Below are 16,181 nucleotides of genomic sequence, written 5' to 3' on the forward strand. Positions count from 1 at the left end.
GCAGGGTCATGTCTCTACTTTTTTATATTTGCTAAGAGTTGCTTTGTGGCATAATATATAATCTATTTTAGAGAAGGATTATATGCTGCTGAGAAGAAAGTATATTTGTTCATTGAAGGATGAAATATTCTATATATCAGGTAAGTCTAAGTTATTAATTGTATTATTGAGTTCTATAGTTTCTTTGTTCAGCTTTTGTTTGGGTGATCTATCCAGTGAAAGAGATGTGTTAAAGTCACCCAGCATTATTGTTTCGTGGTCTATTTGACTCTTGAACTTGAGAGAAGTTTGTTTGATGGACATTTATATGCTCCATTGTTTGGGGCATATAAATTTATTCGTGTTACTTCATGTTGATGTATGGTTCCCTTAAGCAGTATGAAATATCCTCCTTTATCCCTTTTGATTAACTTTGGCTTGAAGTCTGCTTTATTTGATATGAGGATGGAGAGCCCTGCTTACTTCTGCAGTTCATGTGAGTAGTATGACTTTTCCCAACCTTTCACCTTGAGTCTGTGGATGTTTTTTCCTATGAGATGAGTCTCTTGGAGGTAGCATATTGTTCGGTCTTTTTATTTTTTTTAATTCAATCTTCCAGTATATGTCTTTTGATTAGTGAGTTTAGGCTGTTAACATTCAGGTTTATTATTGAGACATGATTTGTATTCACAGCCATTTTTGTTAATTTTTGTTATTTAACTTGACTTGGTTTCTCTTTTGATTAGTTTTTCATTTCGTGTAATATCTCCCTTTTTTCGTGTAATATCTCGATTTTCATTGTCATTTTTCAATTCCTCTTCATGGAATATTTTGCAGAGGATGTTCTATAGTGCAGGTTTTTGAGTTGTAAATTTTTTAAACTTTTCTTTATCATGGAAGATTTTAATTTTATCATCAAGTCTAAAGCTTCATTTTGCTGGATATAAGATTCTTGGTTTGTAGCCATTTTTTTTTTTTCCGAGCTTGATATATGTTGTTCCAGGATCTTCTAGCTTTCAGGGTCTGGGTTGAAAAATCTGCATATAATCTAATTGGTTTCCCCCTATATGTAATGAGTCCTTTCTCTCGTGGATTTTAATATTCTGTACTTATTCTCTATTTTAGGCATTTTCATTATAATGTGCCTTGGTGTGGATCTGTGACTTTGTACATTTGGCATCCTGTAAGCCTCCTGAATTTTGTTTTCCAATTCATTCTTCATGTTTGGAAAATTTTCTGATATTATTTCATTGACTAGATTGCTCATTCCTTTGGTTTGGAACTCTATGCCTTCCTCTATCCCAATAACTCTTAAATTTGGTCTTTTAATGTTATCCCATATTTCGTGATTGTTCTGCTCCTGGTTTCTTACCATTTTCACTGTGTGGTCTACATTCTTTTCAAGATTATATATTTGTCTTCATTGTCTGAGGTCCTGTCTTCTGTTGGCGATGTTTTCAAATTGAACTTTTAATTTGGCTTACTGTTTCTTTCATTCAAAGGATTTCTTTTTTTTTTTTTTTACAACTTATATCTCCCTATTGAAGTAATTTTTTGCTTACTATGTTTGTTTATGTAGCTCTTTGTCAAATTGATGATTTGCTGCCTGTATTTTCTCTCTTATATCATCCTTTAATTCACAGAACATTTGAATTATATACATCCTGAACTCCTTCTCTGTCATTTCTTCTGCTGTGCTTACCATGGATTCTGATAATGTGGTATCCTGATTTGGTTGGGGCACTTTTTTCCCTTGTTTTTTCATAGTACTTGTGTGTCTTCCCTTCTAGCACTGTGGATCCTAGGCATTACTGTTTTTACCTTATAGAGTTATAGTGCCTCTAGGGATCCAATACTCCTCCTCTGGGGTGAAGGACAATGTTAACAGATCCCAATATAAACAATATACACCATAAAAACAAATATTTGCTATTAAGATGTTTATAGTGTGGTCACAATGTACAGAAACAGTGAATTAAATTATTATCTACAATATACTCAGTAGGTTTGTAAAAGGGTTTACAGTTTCTGGCAGTGGACCCGGGGTGAGGAGCACAATGATATGCCGAGGAGGTAGGAAGTGAGGATATAGAGTTATTATATCTTAGGAAGTGTGAAAGAGATATCTAAAGAGGAAGATTAGGAGAAGGAGAGGGAGAGGAAGTTATTTGGTATACACAGAGTTCATAAAACAAAAACACATATATATATTAAGAAAAGAAAAAAGGTTAGAATAATAGAAGTTGGTGGGGGAAAAAAGAAAAAAGAATATACAACACAGCTGTAATATATTATTCAGACATCCCAGTTCTCAAAATTCTAATTCATGCAAAGTAGTTGGTTTCACATATATTGGGGATATGAGGGTGGGAGAATAGAAAGGGAGAGAGAAAAAAAAATCTTGAAGGAAGAAACAGGGATTGTTTTGGTTGGAGATCAGTATCTTTCCTGCTTCTCTTCTCATCCAATAGGTGGGGTCATCTGTTGTTAGCTGGTATCTCTGCTGTCAGGATGGTGAAGATAACCAGGGTGTCACTATGCTGGGGTAGCAGCTGCTGGGGAGAGGGGAAGTTAGAAATGGGGTACCTGGCCATCCAGAGTTCCAACCTGAGCAATGTACCCACTGAAGATGGTGATGAAGGTGACCCAAGATGGAGGCTCCTGCTTTCAGCCATGGGGTGTCAGGTTGGGTGGGGGAAGTTGGGAGATGGCGTTGGACAATGAGTTCAGAGATGAGCTCTATGGCATGCAGCGTGTGGCTGTTGGCTGACTTCAGAGCTTGTGTGAGGTTCTCGGGTGCAGGAAGGCCACTGTGTGTAGTGAACTATCTCCACTGCCGCAGAGTCCTAAGATGGAGGCGACTGGGGAGCCCCACGTTGGTAGATGGGGATCTACACAGGAGTGGCGGCTGGAATACCTGCTTGTGGGAAGCTTCCAGGTGTCCTGCATGGGAGCAGTGTCCGTAATTTCTGCTCAGGTGGGTGGCCGAAAGTACTGAAGCTGATGGTCCTGTTGGGGTAACTGGTAGTCCTGTGTGGGCGAGTAATTGGGAGACCTACTCTGATGCTGAGGCCTGAAGCCCAGTATGGGCATGGTGTACTCTCACTACTTGGGTCCCAGGTCACGGAGCAACACCGAATGCTGCCTACCTCTGGCCTGCTATCTTGGATTTCCTCCATGTCTTTTTCTTTATCTCAAAGAATTTTAGAATTCAACAAGATACATTTTTTCCAAGTACTTTTCTAAACGTGCTGAGGCTATACACAGTTTTCAGGGAAATGCAAGGTCTTCTTGGAGTTCTTTTTCATGTATCAAAAGCCTGAACTTTAAAAGCAACTCGATGCCCATTCTTTGTGAGTGCTTTGATGAGCTTTTAAAGTCTTATTTTTAAGAGCTAAAATGAGGAAGTTCTGTTGCCATCCATAAAAGAACTTGCACCCCTAAAAGTCTGTGACGGACTCAGCCTCGAGTCCACAGTTCTCTATTGAACTGTGAAGTCAGCCAAGCTCATTCTTGTGTCTTGAGGAGAAACTGACTTCATGACATCAGGTGGCAAAATGGCACTGTGATGACACCTAAAAGACAGCTGCCAAGCATGGGGAGCCACTGCGATTGTCCTCATTACTAGTTAGGACAGAGGTGAGGATACTCCATAACTTTCTCTCACATATCTGAAGCTATTGATACATTTTTAATATTTACAAGTCAAAAAGGCTACGTCAGAGTCCACCAGCGGGCAGGCTACTATGCTTAACTCTGGGGCATTCCTGTCCATTTGTGCAGTGGAGAGTTATCATGTTTTTCCTTTCACTAGCATAAAGGTACAAGCAGCCAAATATCCCCCAAATTTAAACATTATCAACAATGCCGTGCTGTCTTTCTGTGCACCCCTCCTCAAGGGGTGGGTGTATGTATATATGTATGTGTGCATATACATATGTTTTTTTAATTTTTTTTTTTACTTTTTGCTACTTGAATATTTGAAGTCCATTTCAAAAGATCCAAAAAGCCTTTAGAAAATATAGAAATTGATCTCATAACTTCAGACACACAGACCATCAAAGGAACAAAAAATCTGGGAGTCAATTTAATTTTTTTTTTTTGCATTATTTTTAGAGGCCTGATAAATGGTCCTGTCATTGCATTTTAAATAGAGTTTCACTTGCCACCAAGTAAAATCAACAATTTAATGACAGAATGTTTAAATTCTCTCTTGTTCTTTGCAACAAACTGTCTGGGAGGAGGACCTTAGGGTCCCTGTGAGCACTGCCAGTGGCCCGTGTACTCCTGTGGCCTGTGGCAGCCAGGATGGAGGCTGTGACATGACACTGGGGGAGGCAGGTGCCCTGGATTCTGTGTGGCACTCGCTGGAGATCTGCTCTGGCCACAAGGTAGCTGGAATGCCCAGGGCAACCGGCCTGAAGGAAGCTGCACCCTGCGACTGTGTCCAGGCCCTGGCAAGCTGTAGGCCAAAGGAGGAGCTGCGAGGGCCGCATCCTGAATCCACAGAGGGCTGCCTGTGGTCTGCTGCGTCTGGTAGCCCCAATACTACCTCAGTTTATAGGAGCCTTTTAAGTACTTCTAGTACCTATACTGACCACAGGAAGAAAGGATGGAGACAACTCTGCCTTATTCCTGACCTCAGAGGGAAAACTCAGTTTTTCTCCACTGAGTATGAAGTAAAAAATACCTTCATTATGTTGAGATAATTACTTTCTATTCCCAGTTCATCGAGTGTTTTATCATGAATGGGTATTGAAGTCTGTCAAACGCTTTTTCTGCATTAACAGAGATGTTCCTGTGGTTCCTCTCCGCCATCTTCTTGATATGATTCATGGATGGGCCCCTGTAGGTGGCCACCCTGCATTCCAGCAGTGAACTCCACTCAGTCATGCATAATCCTTTTCTGTGCTGTTGACTTCAGTTTTTAGAATTTTGCCAAGAATTTCTGTAGCAAGACTCACCATGGACATTAATCTATTTTCTTTAAGTAGCTCAGCTTGATTTTGGTGTCAGGGTAATGCTTGCCCATGAATCTAGTTGGAAAGTATTCCTTCTTCTTCAGTTTGTTGAAAGTCTGAGAAGGACAACTATTAATTCTTCTTTGAATGTTTAGTAGAATTCTTCTTTAAATGATCAGGATAAGCCATCGGGTCTTGAATTTTCTTTGTTCAGAAATTCTGAATAACTGATTCTGCCTCTTTAAATGGTTATAAGTCTGTTCAGATTTGGGGGGGCACTGAAGATTGAATACAGGGGTGCTGTACCACTGAGCTATATTCCCAGACCATTTTTATTCTGAGACAGGGTCTCTTTAAATTGCTGAGGTTGGCCTGGAACTTGTGATCTTCCTGCCTCAGCTTCCTGAGTAGGTGGGGTTACAGGTGCCAGCAGACCCAGCTATTCAGATTTCATTCAGGTTTTTTATTTCTTCATGGCTCAGTCTGTGGATCGTATGTTTCTAGAAAATAATCCATTTGTTCCGGGTTTTCCAATCTGTTGGAAAATAATTGCTTACAGTACTCTCTTATGATTTTTTTTTTCCATCACAGGATATTGAATGGGGTACTCTACCACTGAACAACATACCTAGGCCTTTATTTACTTACTTACTTCCTTATTTAGAGACAGTGGTCTCAAAGATATTTTCTAAGTTTTTTGTGATTTCTTTGACCCACTGGTTAACACACACATATATGTGTGAGTCTTCCAGTTTTCCTTTTGCTATTGATTTCTATATTTGCTTCATGGTGATTAGAAAAGAACCCTAATATAACATCCATCTTCTTAAATTTATGACTTGTTTTGTGGGCTAACATGTGGCCTATCTTGGAGAATGTTCCAAAGGTCCTTGAGTTGTGCTATTCCTGGGTGGAGTGTTCTGTGTATGTTCACTAATTCCAATTGACCTTCTGCATTGTTTAAATTCTGTTTTTTTTTTTTTTTATTGATCTTCAGCCTGACTAATGATCTATCATTGGAAGTGGGATACTGAAATCTCCTACTATAATTGTTACTATTTCTCCCATCAATTTCTTTCTTTCTTTCTTTCTTTTTGAGGGAGGGGTCTTTGGGATTAATCACTTAGCCACATCCCCAGCCCTTTTTATTTTTTATATTGAGACAAGCTCTTGTCAGGTTGCTTAGGGTCTCCCTAAGTTGCTGAGGCTACTTTGAACTTGCAATCCTCCTGTCTCAGCGTCCTGAGCCACTGGGACGACAGGAGTGTGCCACCACACCAGGCTCTTCCATCACTTCTATCAGTGTTTGCCTCACACATTCGGGTGCTCTGCTGTTAAGTTCACGTATAATTATAATTGCTGTATCCTCCTGGTGAACTGACAATTTTATCGTCATACAACTTCCTCCTTGTCTCTTAGGACAGTCGCCTGATGTCAGTAGGGCTACTCCAGTGCTCTCTGGGTTACTATTTCCATGTTACACCTTTCTCCACCCTTTTACTTTCAGTCTGTGTGTGCTCTGATATCTAAAGTGAGCCCCTTGTACACATCATGTAGTTGGGTATAATTTTACCATCTATTTAGAGACACTTTTGCTTTTGAGCAAGGAGTTTAGTCCATATTCATTTACAGTAAGTGTGCCGACTATCTTCCTCGTCTAGTTATGATTTTGTTCTGCTGCTGCTTTACCTATGTCTCCTGCTTTGACTGCTCTCTCACTTTCCTCTGTGAACCTTTTGCAGGTATTATCTTTGCTGTTACTATGCAGTTTACAAAAAGCACCTTAAGAGTGTTAATAACATATTACAAATTAATAACTTTAATCACATACAAAATTCTACTCATTTACATCTCCTCCCCAGTTGTTATCAATGTCACAAATAATAATTTTAATAGTCACATAATTTTTGTTATTTTATGCCTTTATCCTTTAAGTTCTGGGCCAGTATTAAAAGCAATTCATGTACCAATATTATTATAGTACTATAGGATTTGGCATTTATCTATATATTCAATTCACCTGTACCAGAAAGCTTTATATCTTTGTATGCTTTTATTTTGCTGTTTAATATCCTTTGATTTCAACATGAAGAACCCTGTTTAGCAATTCTTGCGAGGTAGGTGTGGAGGTGATAAACTCCCTTGGTTCTGATTATTTGAGAAGGTCTTATTTCTCCTTTATTTATTCCTTATTTCTCCTTTATTCCACACTCTCTGGCTGTGATATTTCTGCTGAGAACTCTACTGGTAGCCTTATGGAAGCTCCCCTGTACAAGAAGAGTCAGTTTTCCATGTTGCTTTTAAGATTTAACTTCTGATAGTTTGATTATAGACATCTTGATGTCGGTTTCTTTGGATTCATCCCATTTGAAGTCCTTTGAGCTTCTTGAATCAGGATGTCCGATACCTTCCTGAGATGGGGAAATTCTGCAGTGTTTCTTCATGTATGTGCTCCATCCACTCCTTCTCCTGGGGCTCCTATACTTACACATTATTCTACTTGATGTTGTTGCTTAAGTCCCTTGGATTTCAGTCACCATCCTTCATTCTTCTCTTTGTTCCTCTGACTTGATAATTTCAAACGGTTTGTTTTTGTGTTTTCTTTCTTCTGCTAAATCAAGTGTGCTATTGAATCCTTCTAGTGAGTTTTTCAGTTTAAGTATCTTATTGTTTAGAATACAAATTCAGTACTGAGATTTGTTTGATTATTTTTTATAATTTCTCTTTGTTGATGTTCTCATTTTATTTCACATACTGTTTTCCTGATTTTGTTTAGTTGTCTATCAATGTTCTCTTACAGTACACTTGAGACTCTTAAAGATAATTATTTGAATTCTTTGTCAGGTAATTCATAGATCTCCATTCCTTTGGGGCTGTTTTAGGAGGTTTAATCATTTGGTTAGGCTGCAATTCCCTTTTTCTTTGTGTGTCTTGTTATTTTTATGGGCTTGTGGTTTTCTGGGAAAAAAAAAAAAAAAAAAAGATAACCACCACCTCTCTCAGTCTTTCCAGACTGGATTCGCACAAGGGAAGACCTCCACCAATCAGCCCAACTAGAGTTTCAGGGGATCCCTCTAACCTTTTCCAAGAAGGTGTCTCCTTTATATTTGTGCATTTAATTTACAAATTATAGAGCTTCACTTTTTATTTTTCAAGAGCTTATAATCTTTTGCTCCCTCTGGTGTACACAGGTAGTACTGCAGTTTCACTGGCACTGCAACAAGCAGCTGAGCTTTTCATGATCCCCAAGCATCCAAAGTATTCCAGTTTCCAGTCAATGCTACAAGTCAGACAAGAAAGAAAACAGTCCTTCTGGCAGCCCCCAGAAGAGCCAGAATGTTAGATGCACATTCCACTCTTCTTTTTCTCCCAAGGGAGAGGCCATAGCTGGTCACTTTCTGCCCATCTTACTGAGCTGGTCCAGCCTCCAGAAGCAGCATGGTTAGTTCTTTGGTGCTACAACAAATCACTGAGCTTTCTTTGTCCGCTGTGGCCCCAAGGTATCCACAGCATGCTGGCTCCCCAGTGGTGCTCTGAGTCAGCTGAAACAGAAACCAGCTCTGTGGACAGTTCCCTGAAGAACTGAAATGTCGGATGCGTGTTCCAATCCTCTAGTTCCTTTCAGAGAGGAGTTGTAACCTGGGCTTTTCCTTAAGTCCTGATCATGTGTGCCAGCGGGGGAAGTGGTTATCACTGTGGATACGACAAGGTTTTTCTTACCCATTTCAATGTGGATGTTCTTGACTTGGAATTTGTCTGCAGCTTGGTGACTTCTTAACTTTCTAAGTTCTCAAGATGGCTGTTTTGGCCACATACTATTATTTTTTTCCAGTACACATTTTGCTTTTATTTATTTATTTATTTATTTTATTATTAGTTGTTCAAAACATTACCACATACTATTTTTAAGCTGATATCTCTGTGGGAGAATGAGACCTGGGCTTCCTATTCTGCCATTTTTTTAATGTCATTCCTGAATAATTTATTTAATGTTTACTATCCATTGAGTTTTTCCTCTTTGGTAATGATCTGCTTATGTTCCTTACCCATTTCCAGAGCAGAGTATCTGCCTTTTATAACTGGTTTGTGGGAGTCCTTCCACATTTTGCATACTAACTTTTTTATCAGTTTTATAAGTTGCAAACAGCTTCCAAGTCTGTGATTGGTTATTTCCAGGTGTTAACAGTGTTTTATTATTATTGTTGTTATTATTATTTTGATTTTTAAAAAATTTTTAACTATATGACATTTGGGGAGTCTGGTGTAGAGAGTGTATACACACTGATCTTATCCATTTTTAAGTTCCCTTTAAATTTTTTCAAATTATATTATTCAAAAGATAAATTATTCAACATAATCGAAGTCATTACCTGACATGTAAATAAGTGCGTCTAAATAGTCTTCTTGCTCCCTAGAGATTCTTATTTTTTAAGCATACATCATAATATTACAAAATTGATCTATTTTAAGTGTACTGTTCAATGATGTTAATATATTTCCTCAGTTAGAAAATCATCAGCATCAGCATCATCTAGCTTTAGAACATTCCCATCACCTTAGAAAGCTCCTGAGTGTTCATTTGTAGGAATTCCTTCCCCTTCTGTTCCTTCCCCAAGCCCAAACAACCAATTTCTTTTCTGTGTCTACATCTGCCTATTCTGAATATTTCCTACAAATTGATTCATAATATCTCTGGACTTTTGTGAGTGAATTCGTTCACTCAGAATCTTTCTGAGGCTCATCCACATTGCAGCCTGGGTCAGTTCCTTCTTGCTGAGGAAAATTCTTCTATGTATGGAAATACCAGCTCTGTTTAACCCTTCATGAGTAGAGGGATATCTGGGTTGCTCCCACTTTTTGTCTGCTATCAGTAATGCTATGAACATTCATATAGAGCATGTGGGTGCTTCTCAGCTATTTGTATTTTGCCCATTTTAAATTGAGTTATTGTCTTATTGCTGACTTCTTCATATATTCTAGACATGGAGGCCTAAGCAGATATGTGTGACTTGAAGTATTTTCTTAGTCTGTGATTTGTCTTTTCATTTTTTATAAGATGGTAAACAGGTTTTTTGGGGGGCGGGTGGTGCTGGAGATTGAACCCAGGGCGTTGTGCATGGTAGATAAGGGCTCTACCACTGAGTGATATCCCCAGCTCCATAAAATTTGTTTATCCATTCACTTGTTGATGGTGCTTTGGATTGGTTCTGATTCAGAACTATTTCAAATGAAGCAGCTATGAACATTCTCACACAAGCATTAGTGAGTGTCTGTGTGTTCACTGGTTATGAGAAAAGACACAACATTGGACTGCCAAGTTGCCCGGCAAGTTATGCTTCACCCTAGTCAGTTGTCACAAGTGGTGTACCATTCACATTCCCGTGAGCTGTGGAGAGGAGGTGCACATCTTGGGCAACACAGGCGAGGGCTTTACACTTTAGTCATCTGAGGGACTATGAGGTGGCATCTCATCTGATTTTTTTTTCTTGTTTAATTTTTTACTGTGGTAAAACATATAACAACAGTTACTATTTAGCTATTTATAAGGGGTAATAATTCACTGACATTAAATATAGAACATACAGCACTGTCTTCTCCTCACTACTATCTATACCCATTTGTAACATAAACTTTTAACACATTAAACAATAACTCCCTTTCTATCCTTCCTCCAGCCCTGGAAGCCTCTATTCTGCTTTCTGTCTCTAATGAATGTGCCTATTCTAGGATCTCATGTAAGTGAAATTAAACACTATTTGTCCTGTGTCTGGCTTCTTTCACTAAGCAAGATGTTTTCAAGGTCTGCCCATGTTCTTGCACATATAAAAATTCTATTCCTTTTTATAGTTGAACAGTATTCCATTGTGTAGGATAGACTACATTTGCTTCTCCACTCAACTAATGATGGACATTTGGATTGTATCTACCTTTCAGCTACTGTGGCTAATGAACATTTGTATACAGAGGTCTGCTAGAGCTCCTGCTTTTGATTCTGGTATTGATTCAATGTTCAACATTTTGTGGAAGCACCAAACTGTTTGCACAGTAGCTGCATCCGCTTATATTCCAACTAGTAATGCACAGGGGCTCCAATTTCTCTTCAATACTCACCAACACTTGTCTTCCACTTCTTTTTCTATTATTATTATGGTCATCCTACAAGGCGTACAGTGGTATTTCACTTGCATTTCCCTAATGGTTAGTGACATTGAGTGTCCTTCCATGAGCTCATTATTCAAGTCCTCTACTTTATCCTTGTTTGTATTTTTTGTTTTGCTTTGCTTTTTTTGTTGTTGTTGTTGCTGTTTGTGGTGTGCTGGGGATCAAAATCAGAGCTGCCAGAGCACCTAGGCTTCACTACTGAACAACATCCTCAGCCTCTGCCCATTTTTGAACTGGATTTTTTGTTACTGTTGAAGAGTTTATTACATATTCTAGATACCAATTCCTTGTTTAGAGATATTATCTGCAAAAGTGTTCATTCAATTCAGTTCGGTAGGCTAACTTTTGCTTCCTGGTAGGGTTCTTTGAATCACAGAAGTAAGTTTTATGTATTTATTTGTTTGTTTATTTATTGTGCTGCAGATCAAATCCAGAGCCTTGTGCATGTCAGGAAAGAACTCTAGCACTGAGCAAAAATATATTCCCAGCAAAAAGTTAATTTTAATAAAGTCCTATTTGTATATTTTTTCTTTGTTGCATATATTTTTGTGTCATATCTAAAAAATCATTGCCAAGGGCTGGGGTTGTAGCTCAGTGGCAGAGCACTTGCCTCTCAAGCATGAGGTACTGGGTTCAATCCTCAGCACCACATAAAAAAATAAAGATATTGTGCCCATCTACAACTAAAAAAAAAATTTTAAAAATCATTGCCAAATCCAATGTCATGAGATTTTTTCCAATTTTTCCTTCTAAGAATTTCATAGTTTACTTTAAGGGTTAGATGCAAGGAATTCCTAAAGGCTGAAGGCAAAGACCATTTCTGATAAAGTTTCATTTGGCAATAGCTTTATAGACAGACAGACAGACGGACACACACACAGTCCCTCAGACCCTAGATTTTCTTAATGACTGTTAAAAATTAAATGCTCACCAATGAAAACAATTTTGTATTATTTTACAAAGCAAAGAAACATGTATAAAGATGATTAATTGCTTTTTAATTTGTTTGAATCTATTTGATTTGTTTAGTCTAGATTTTAGAATATTATGTTTCTTAGAATAGGTCATATGTGCACATCAAAGATCTGTTGCCTTATAAATACCCCATGTGCGTGCTCGCGCACACACGCACACTCTCACGGTGGCAGGGCAGGGGACGAGCAAGGCTCGCAGAGCGCACACTTGCATTGCACAGGATCTCCTCTGACATGATGAGCAACCCCAGGGTGAGCTCAGTCTCCTTTTCCTTTTCGTGTCCCTGAATATACACATAGGGATTTTCACCTAATGGGTCCACATGTATAAATACATTTATTTACTGTCCTATGAGAGTTAAGGAAATACTAATGGAAAAAAAAAAGGTAAAAACCTCATCAATTGGCCACACAGGATATGCCCATAACTACGAACGCACATGTCCTCTGATTTGGAGGCGTTTTCTCTTATAACTGAACTGATATATTTTGAAATCTGAGAAGAGGAACACTTAGCTGAACACCTACCGTCTTTGAGTGTTCGATCCTTTAAGATGATCCTCCCTGAGCTCAGACACTAATGATGCCACCATCTGTAAGACACAACCAGTTGCAGGTGAGCACCTGCTGCAAACAGGGTCACATCAGTCTTAGTATGAGTGACATTTCCACTGCAGTCCCTTAGCCCCTGCCCTCTGCCCTCCTTTCCTTGTATTTTCCTCAGGCAGGGTGAGAAGGAGTCAGTGCTAAGGCACATTTACCCATAAGTGGGTCCAACACGTCTTATTCTGCATTCCTACCTAGCAGTGAGCAACAATTTATTAATTTCCTAAAAATTACAAACAAAATCAATAAAAACTAAAAACATGCTTCAGTTCATTCACTTCTTTCTGAATTTTCTTTATTTAAAAAAATTCTTGGGGCTGGGGTTATAGCTCAGTGGTTGAGTGCTTGCCTCACATATGTGAGGAACTGGGTTCGATCTTCAGCACCATATAAAATAAATAAATAAACATTCTTTTCATGTATTAAACTTTCAAAAGGGCAAAATGACTAACAAACATTAAATATCTCAAAGTATTTTGAGAAGAGTTCTGTCAAGGCCATATATTTAAATTTCTTGAATATGGTTAAAATTAAAGGCAGAAGAAAACACAACTTCGTTGCTAAGATGTAATATTTAACCCTGTGTACTAGGTTACTTAGTGCATTTTCTACTTTCCTTTACCATAAAATTCTAATCAGTTTATTTTAAATAAAAGATTTGTTCAAGAGCACACGGTTGTGTTTATACTGGTTAAGGAATGCTCTTCCCCCAGAGAGGCTGATTGCTTGATTTACTAAAACCTTTCCTGGTTTCCTTCTTCTTCTCATAAGCTTCCTTCTCACAGTTCTTCCTTACATGGCCTTAAGTCCGCCCAAGGTAAGAAGATATAAACAAAGGAAGGTTAAACAACTCTCCTGGAGGAGTGAAGTATTTCCACTTACCCACCCCCCCTTTTTTTTTAATATTTCAATACTAATAAATTTAACATACTCACATTTTTAAGCAAACCAGGATAGTAATCTGCAGGCTCGTACCCAAGACACTGAGTGAAAGGGCCAACTTCTTTTACATCAAATCTGAATGCTGAAAGTATATGCAATAACAAACCCTAAAAACCAAACAGAAAGAAGAAGAGTTGACTTCTTAGAAGTAGACAAAAGGCCTGTGAAGTATGCCCAGAGTCAGAGTCTTCTTATGGGATGGTCCCGATAACACCAGCAATTCCCCTCTGTGTAAATACCCAGCTCGCTTTGATTCAAGGAGAAAAGAAAACATGTTGATATTAAAATCATAACACTGATATAAAGGAGGTCAGAGGTGCAAGTGGATTGAAAAGGGAAGAGGGGGAGGAAAGGAGTGTACTGGGGAATGAGACTGATAAAACTTTGTGTTATGGCATGAAAGAATATGGCAAATGAATATGAATATTATGTATAATTATAATGTACCAGTGAAATATAGTAAAAAGATGAGTTGTTCTAAATAGAAATAAAACTTGTTTTTCAGAAAACAATATGAGCACAAACTAGAAAAAAACACGAAAGAGTAATAAAATTAATGTACAAAACCTGAAACGACAAACAGTAAAAACAAACAAAGATGAACATGAACAGATAACTTTTAAGAAAAACTACAAATGTCTGCGAAACAAACAGATAAATGTTCATTTTCATAGTAAAAAGGAGCAAACTAGGGGCAGGATTTATAGGTCAGTGGTAGAATGCTTGCCTAGCAAGTATGAGGCCCTGGGTTTGATCCTCAGCACCACATAAAAATAATAATAAAATAAAGGTATTATGTCCATCTACAACTAATAATATTCTTTTAAATTGGTTTTTTTAAAGAGTAAACTAGAACACACACACACCAGTTCCCACTTTAGTGAATTAAAGCTTTCTGCAGATTTGAACACGTAAAGCTTCTGGGTTCTACACAACAGAAGCCCTGGGAGCTACTGGGGAACACACGTGGGGACTTCTACTTATGCCAAGGTACCCCTGGAGTGTGAGCAGGTGCACCAGAGCCTGCAGGCCACCTGGACTTCAGGACAGTGCCTGATCGGAGTGTGACACCTGCACAGGACTCCTTGTAGCTAACAGGCAGTGCTCTGTGCAATCAGCTTGAAACCAGGCACCACCTGCTTTGAGAGCGTCCCACACCTCTGATGCACGTAGATACCCCTAAGGAAATAGATCTAAACATGACAGTGGGAATCATGTTCAAAGACATTTGGACCGGTATTGTCATCATGGAAAACGTCTAACAGCAGGGGACAGTTCATTTGTAACACCTTTATACAATGGCTCATTGCAAGCCATTAAAATATTTATGAAGAATGTAGGAGAGCATTTTAAATACTTACATTATAGAACTAAATGAAGAAAGGAAAAATAATCCATACTTAAAAATTAAAAACAACAACAAACAAACATACAAAAAAAAAAAAAAACCCAGAAGGAAACATCACCAAAGGTAACGGTCTGCAGGGTGGAGCTACGATGGGGAGTTGGTTACGTGTGCATATATAATCTTGCCCCCCTTCAACTTGTGTTTTCCAGCTTCCTGTACGTGTGTATGTATGTATGAATATATATATATATATATATTCCTTTTATAATCAGGAAAAATATTAAAAAGTGTTTTATTTGGAAATATTTAACAACAGTTTTATTGAAATAAACTCCTTCATACAGCATAAAATGCACCCCTTTTACTTAACTCAGTGGGGTTTTATTATATTCACAGTGAAACAGTCATTTTATATTTTTTGTTGTTGTTTTCTGGAGACAGTTTTAATGAAATAAAATAACCCCCCAGGTCCCACGGGGGACCTGGCCCAGAACCCGGTGAGTCTCTGTGTAGACCAGACTATGGTGCTTGCCAAGAGCCCAGACCTGCCTGGGATCCTGCACACCAAGCTCCAGGTGACACTCCTGAGTCCCTGTCCGAGATCAGCACAATGTTTTCCAATTAGAAAAGCATCTAGTAGGTTAACAAGAGCTTGGAAACACCAGCACTCAGCAAAGGAATTCGTGTCTAAGCAGCCACTACAGACCAGCAACACACACAGCAGGCTCCTTAAAAAACTTGACTGGGGTGGGAAAGGTGGGGAACTTACGAGGTGAAGGTGAACTTGTGTTTTTTTGGTTGTCAATGGCCCTTTTACTGTGTGATTTGTATGCATGTATGTATTGTGCTAAGGATCGAACCCAGGGCCTCACACATGCCAGGCAGGCATCCTATCACTGAGCCACAGCTCGGCCCTGAAGGTGAACATTTTAAAAGGTGTAATTCTAAGGCTCCTTATGAGAGTGAGGGAAAGCTGCATGGGCCCCAGTGCAGAATGTTCTTTTCTTCTTCCAGTCAAATCTGTCCTGAGTACAGAAAGTAAGAGCTGCCAGGCAGTGGGGTGGGGACAGAGGTGTGTGGCTCAGGTCCACAGGGGGAGAGCAGCTGCTCTCACTCCCCTAAGGCACTCACAGTGGGGGGTGGGCTCAACCACACAGGGACATCAGTGTTCTCAGCAAGTGAGCAGGGGGGCCAGGCAGTATGGGCAAG

At 38.9% G+C, this 16,181-nt stretch overlaps 1 protein-coding gene across 5 annotated transcripts in view; it reads right to left on the bottom strand.

Moving 5' to 3' along the window:
- The window catches only part of Fancc (FA complementation group C), a 187,682-nt gene that overhangs the window by 44,832 nt on the left and 126,669 nt on the right, over window positions 1-16,181 (bottom strand). For all 5 annotated transcript variants that reach the window (XM_046462729.2, XM_058585144.1, XM_058585143.1 and 2 more), the window contains 2 exons: window positions 13,618-13,731; window positions 12,605-12,669 (listed from right to left, as the gene is read on the bottom strand). In XM_046462729.2, the coding sequence (XP_046318685.1) occupies window positions 12,605-12,669; window positions 13,618-13,731 (179 nt within the window). The remainder of the gene's footprint in view (window positions 1-12,604; window positions 12,670-13,617; window positions 13,732-16,181) is intronic.

Source organism: Marmota monax, unplaced genomic scaffold (assembly GCF_021218885.2).
Source record: "Marmota monax isolate L192 unplaced genomic scaffold, Marmota_monax_Labrador192_F-V1.1 WCK01_AAM20220418_F8-fsc00180, whole genome shotgun sequence".
Classification (NCBI taxonomy): domain Eukaryota; kingdom Metazoa; phylum Chordata; class Mammalia; order Rodentia; family Sciuridae; genus Marmota; species Marmota monax.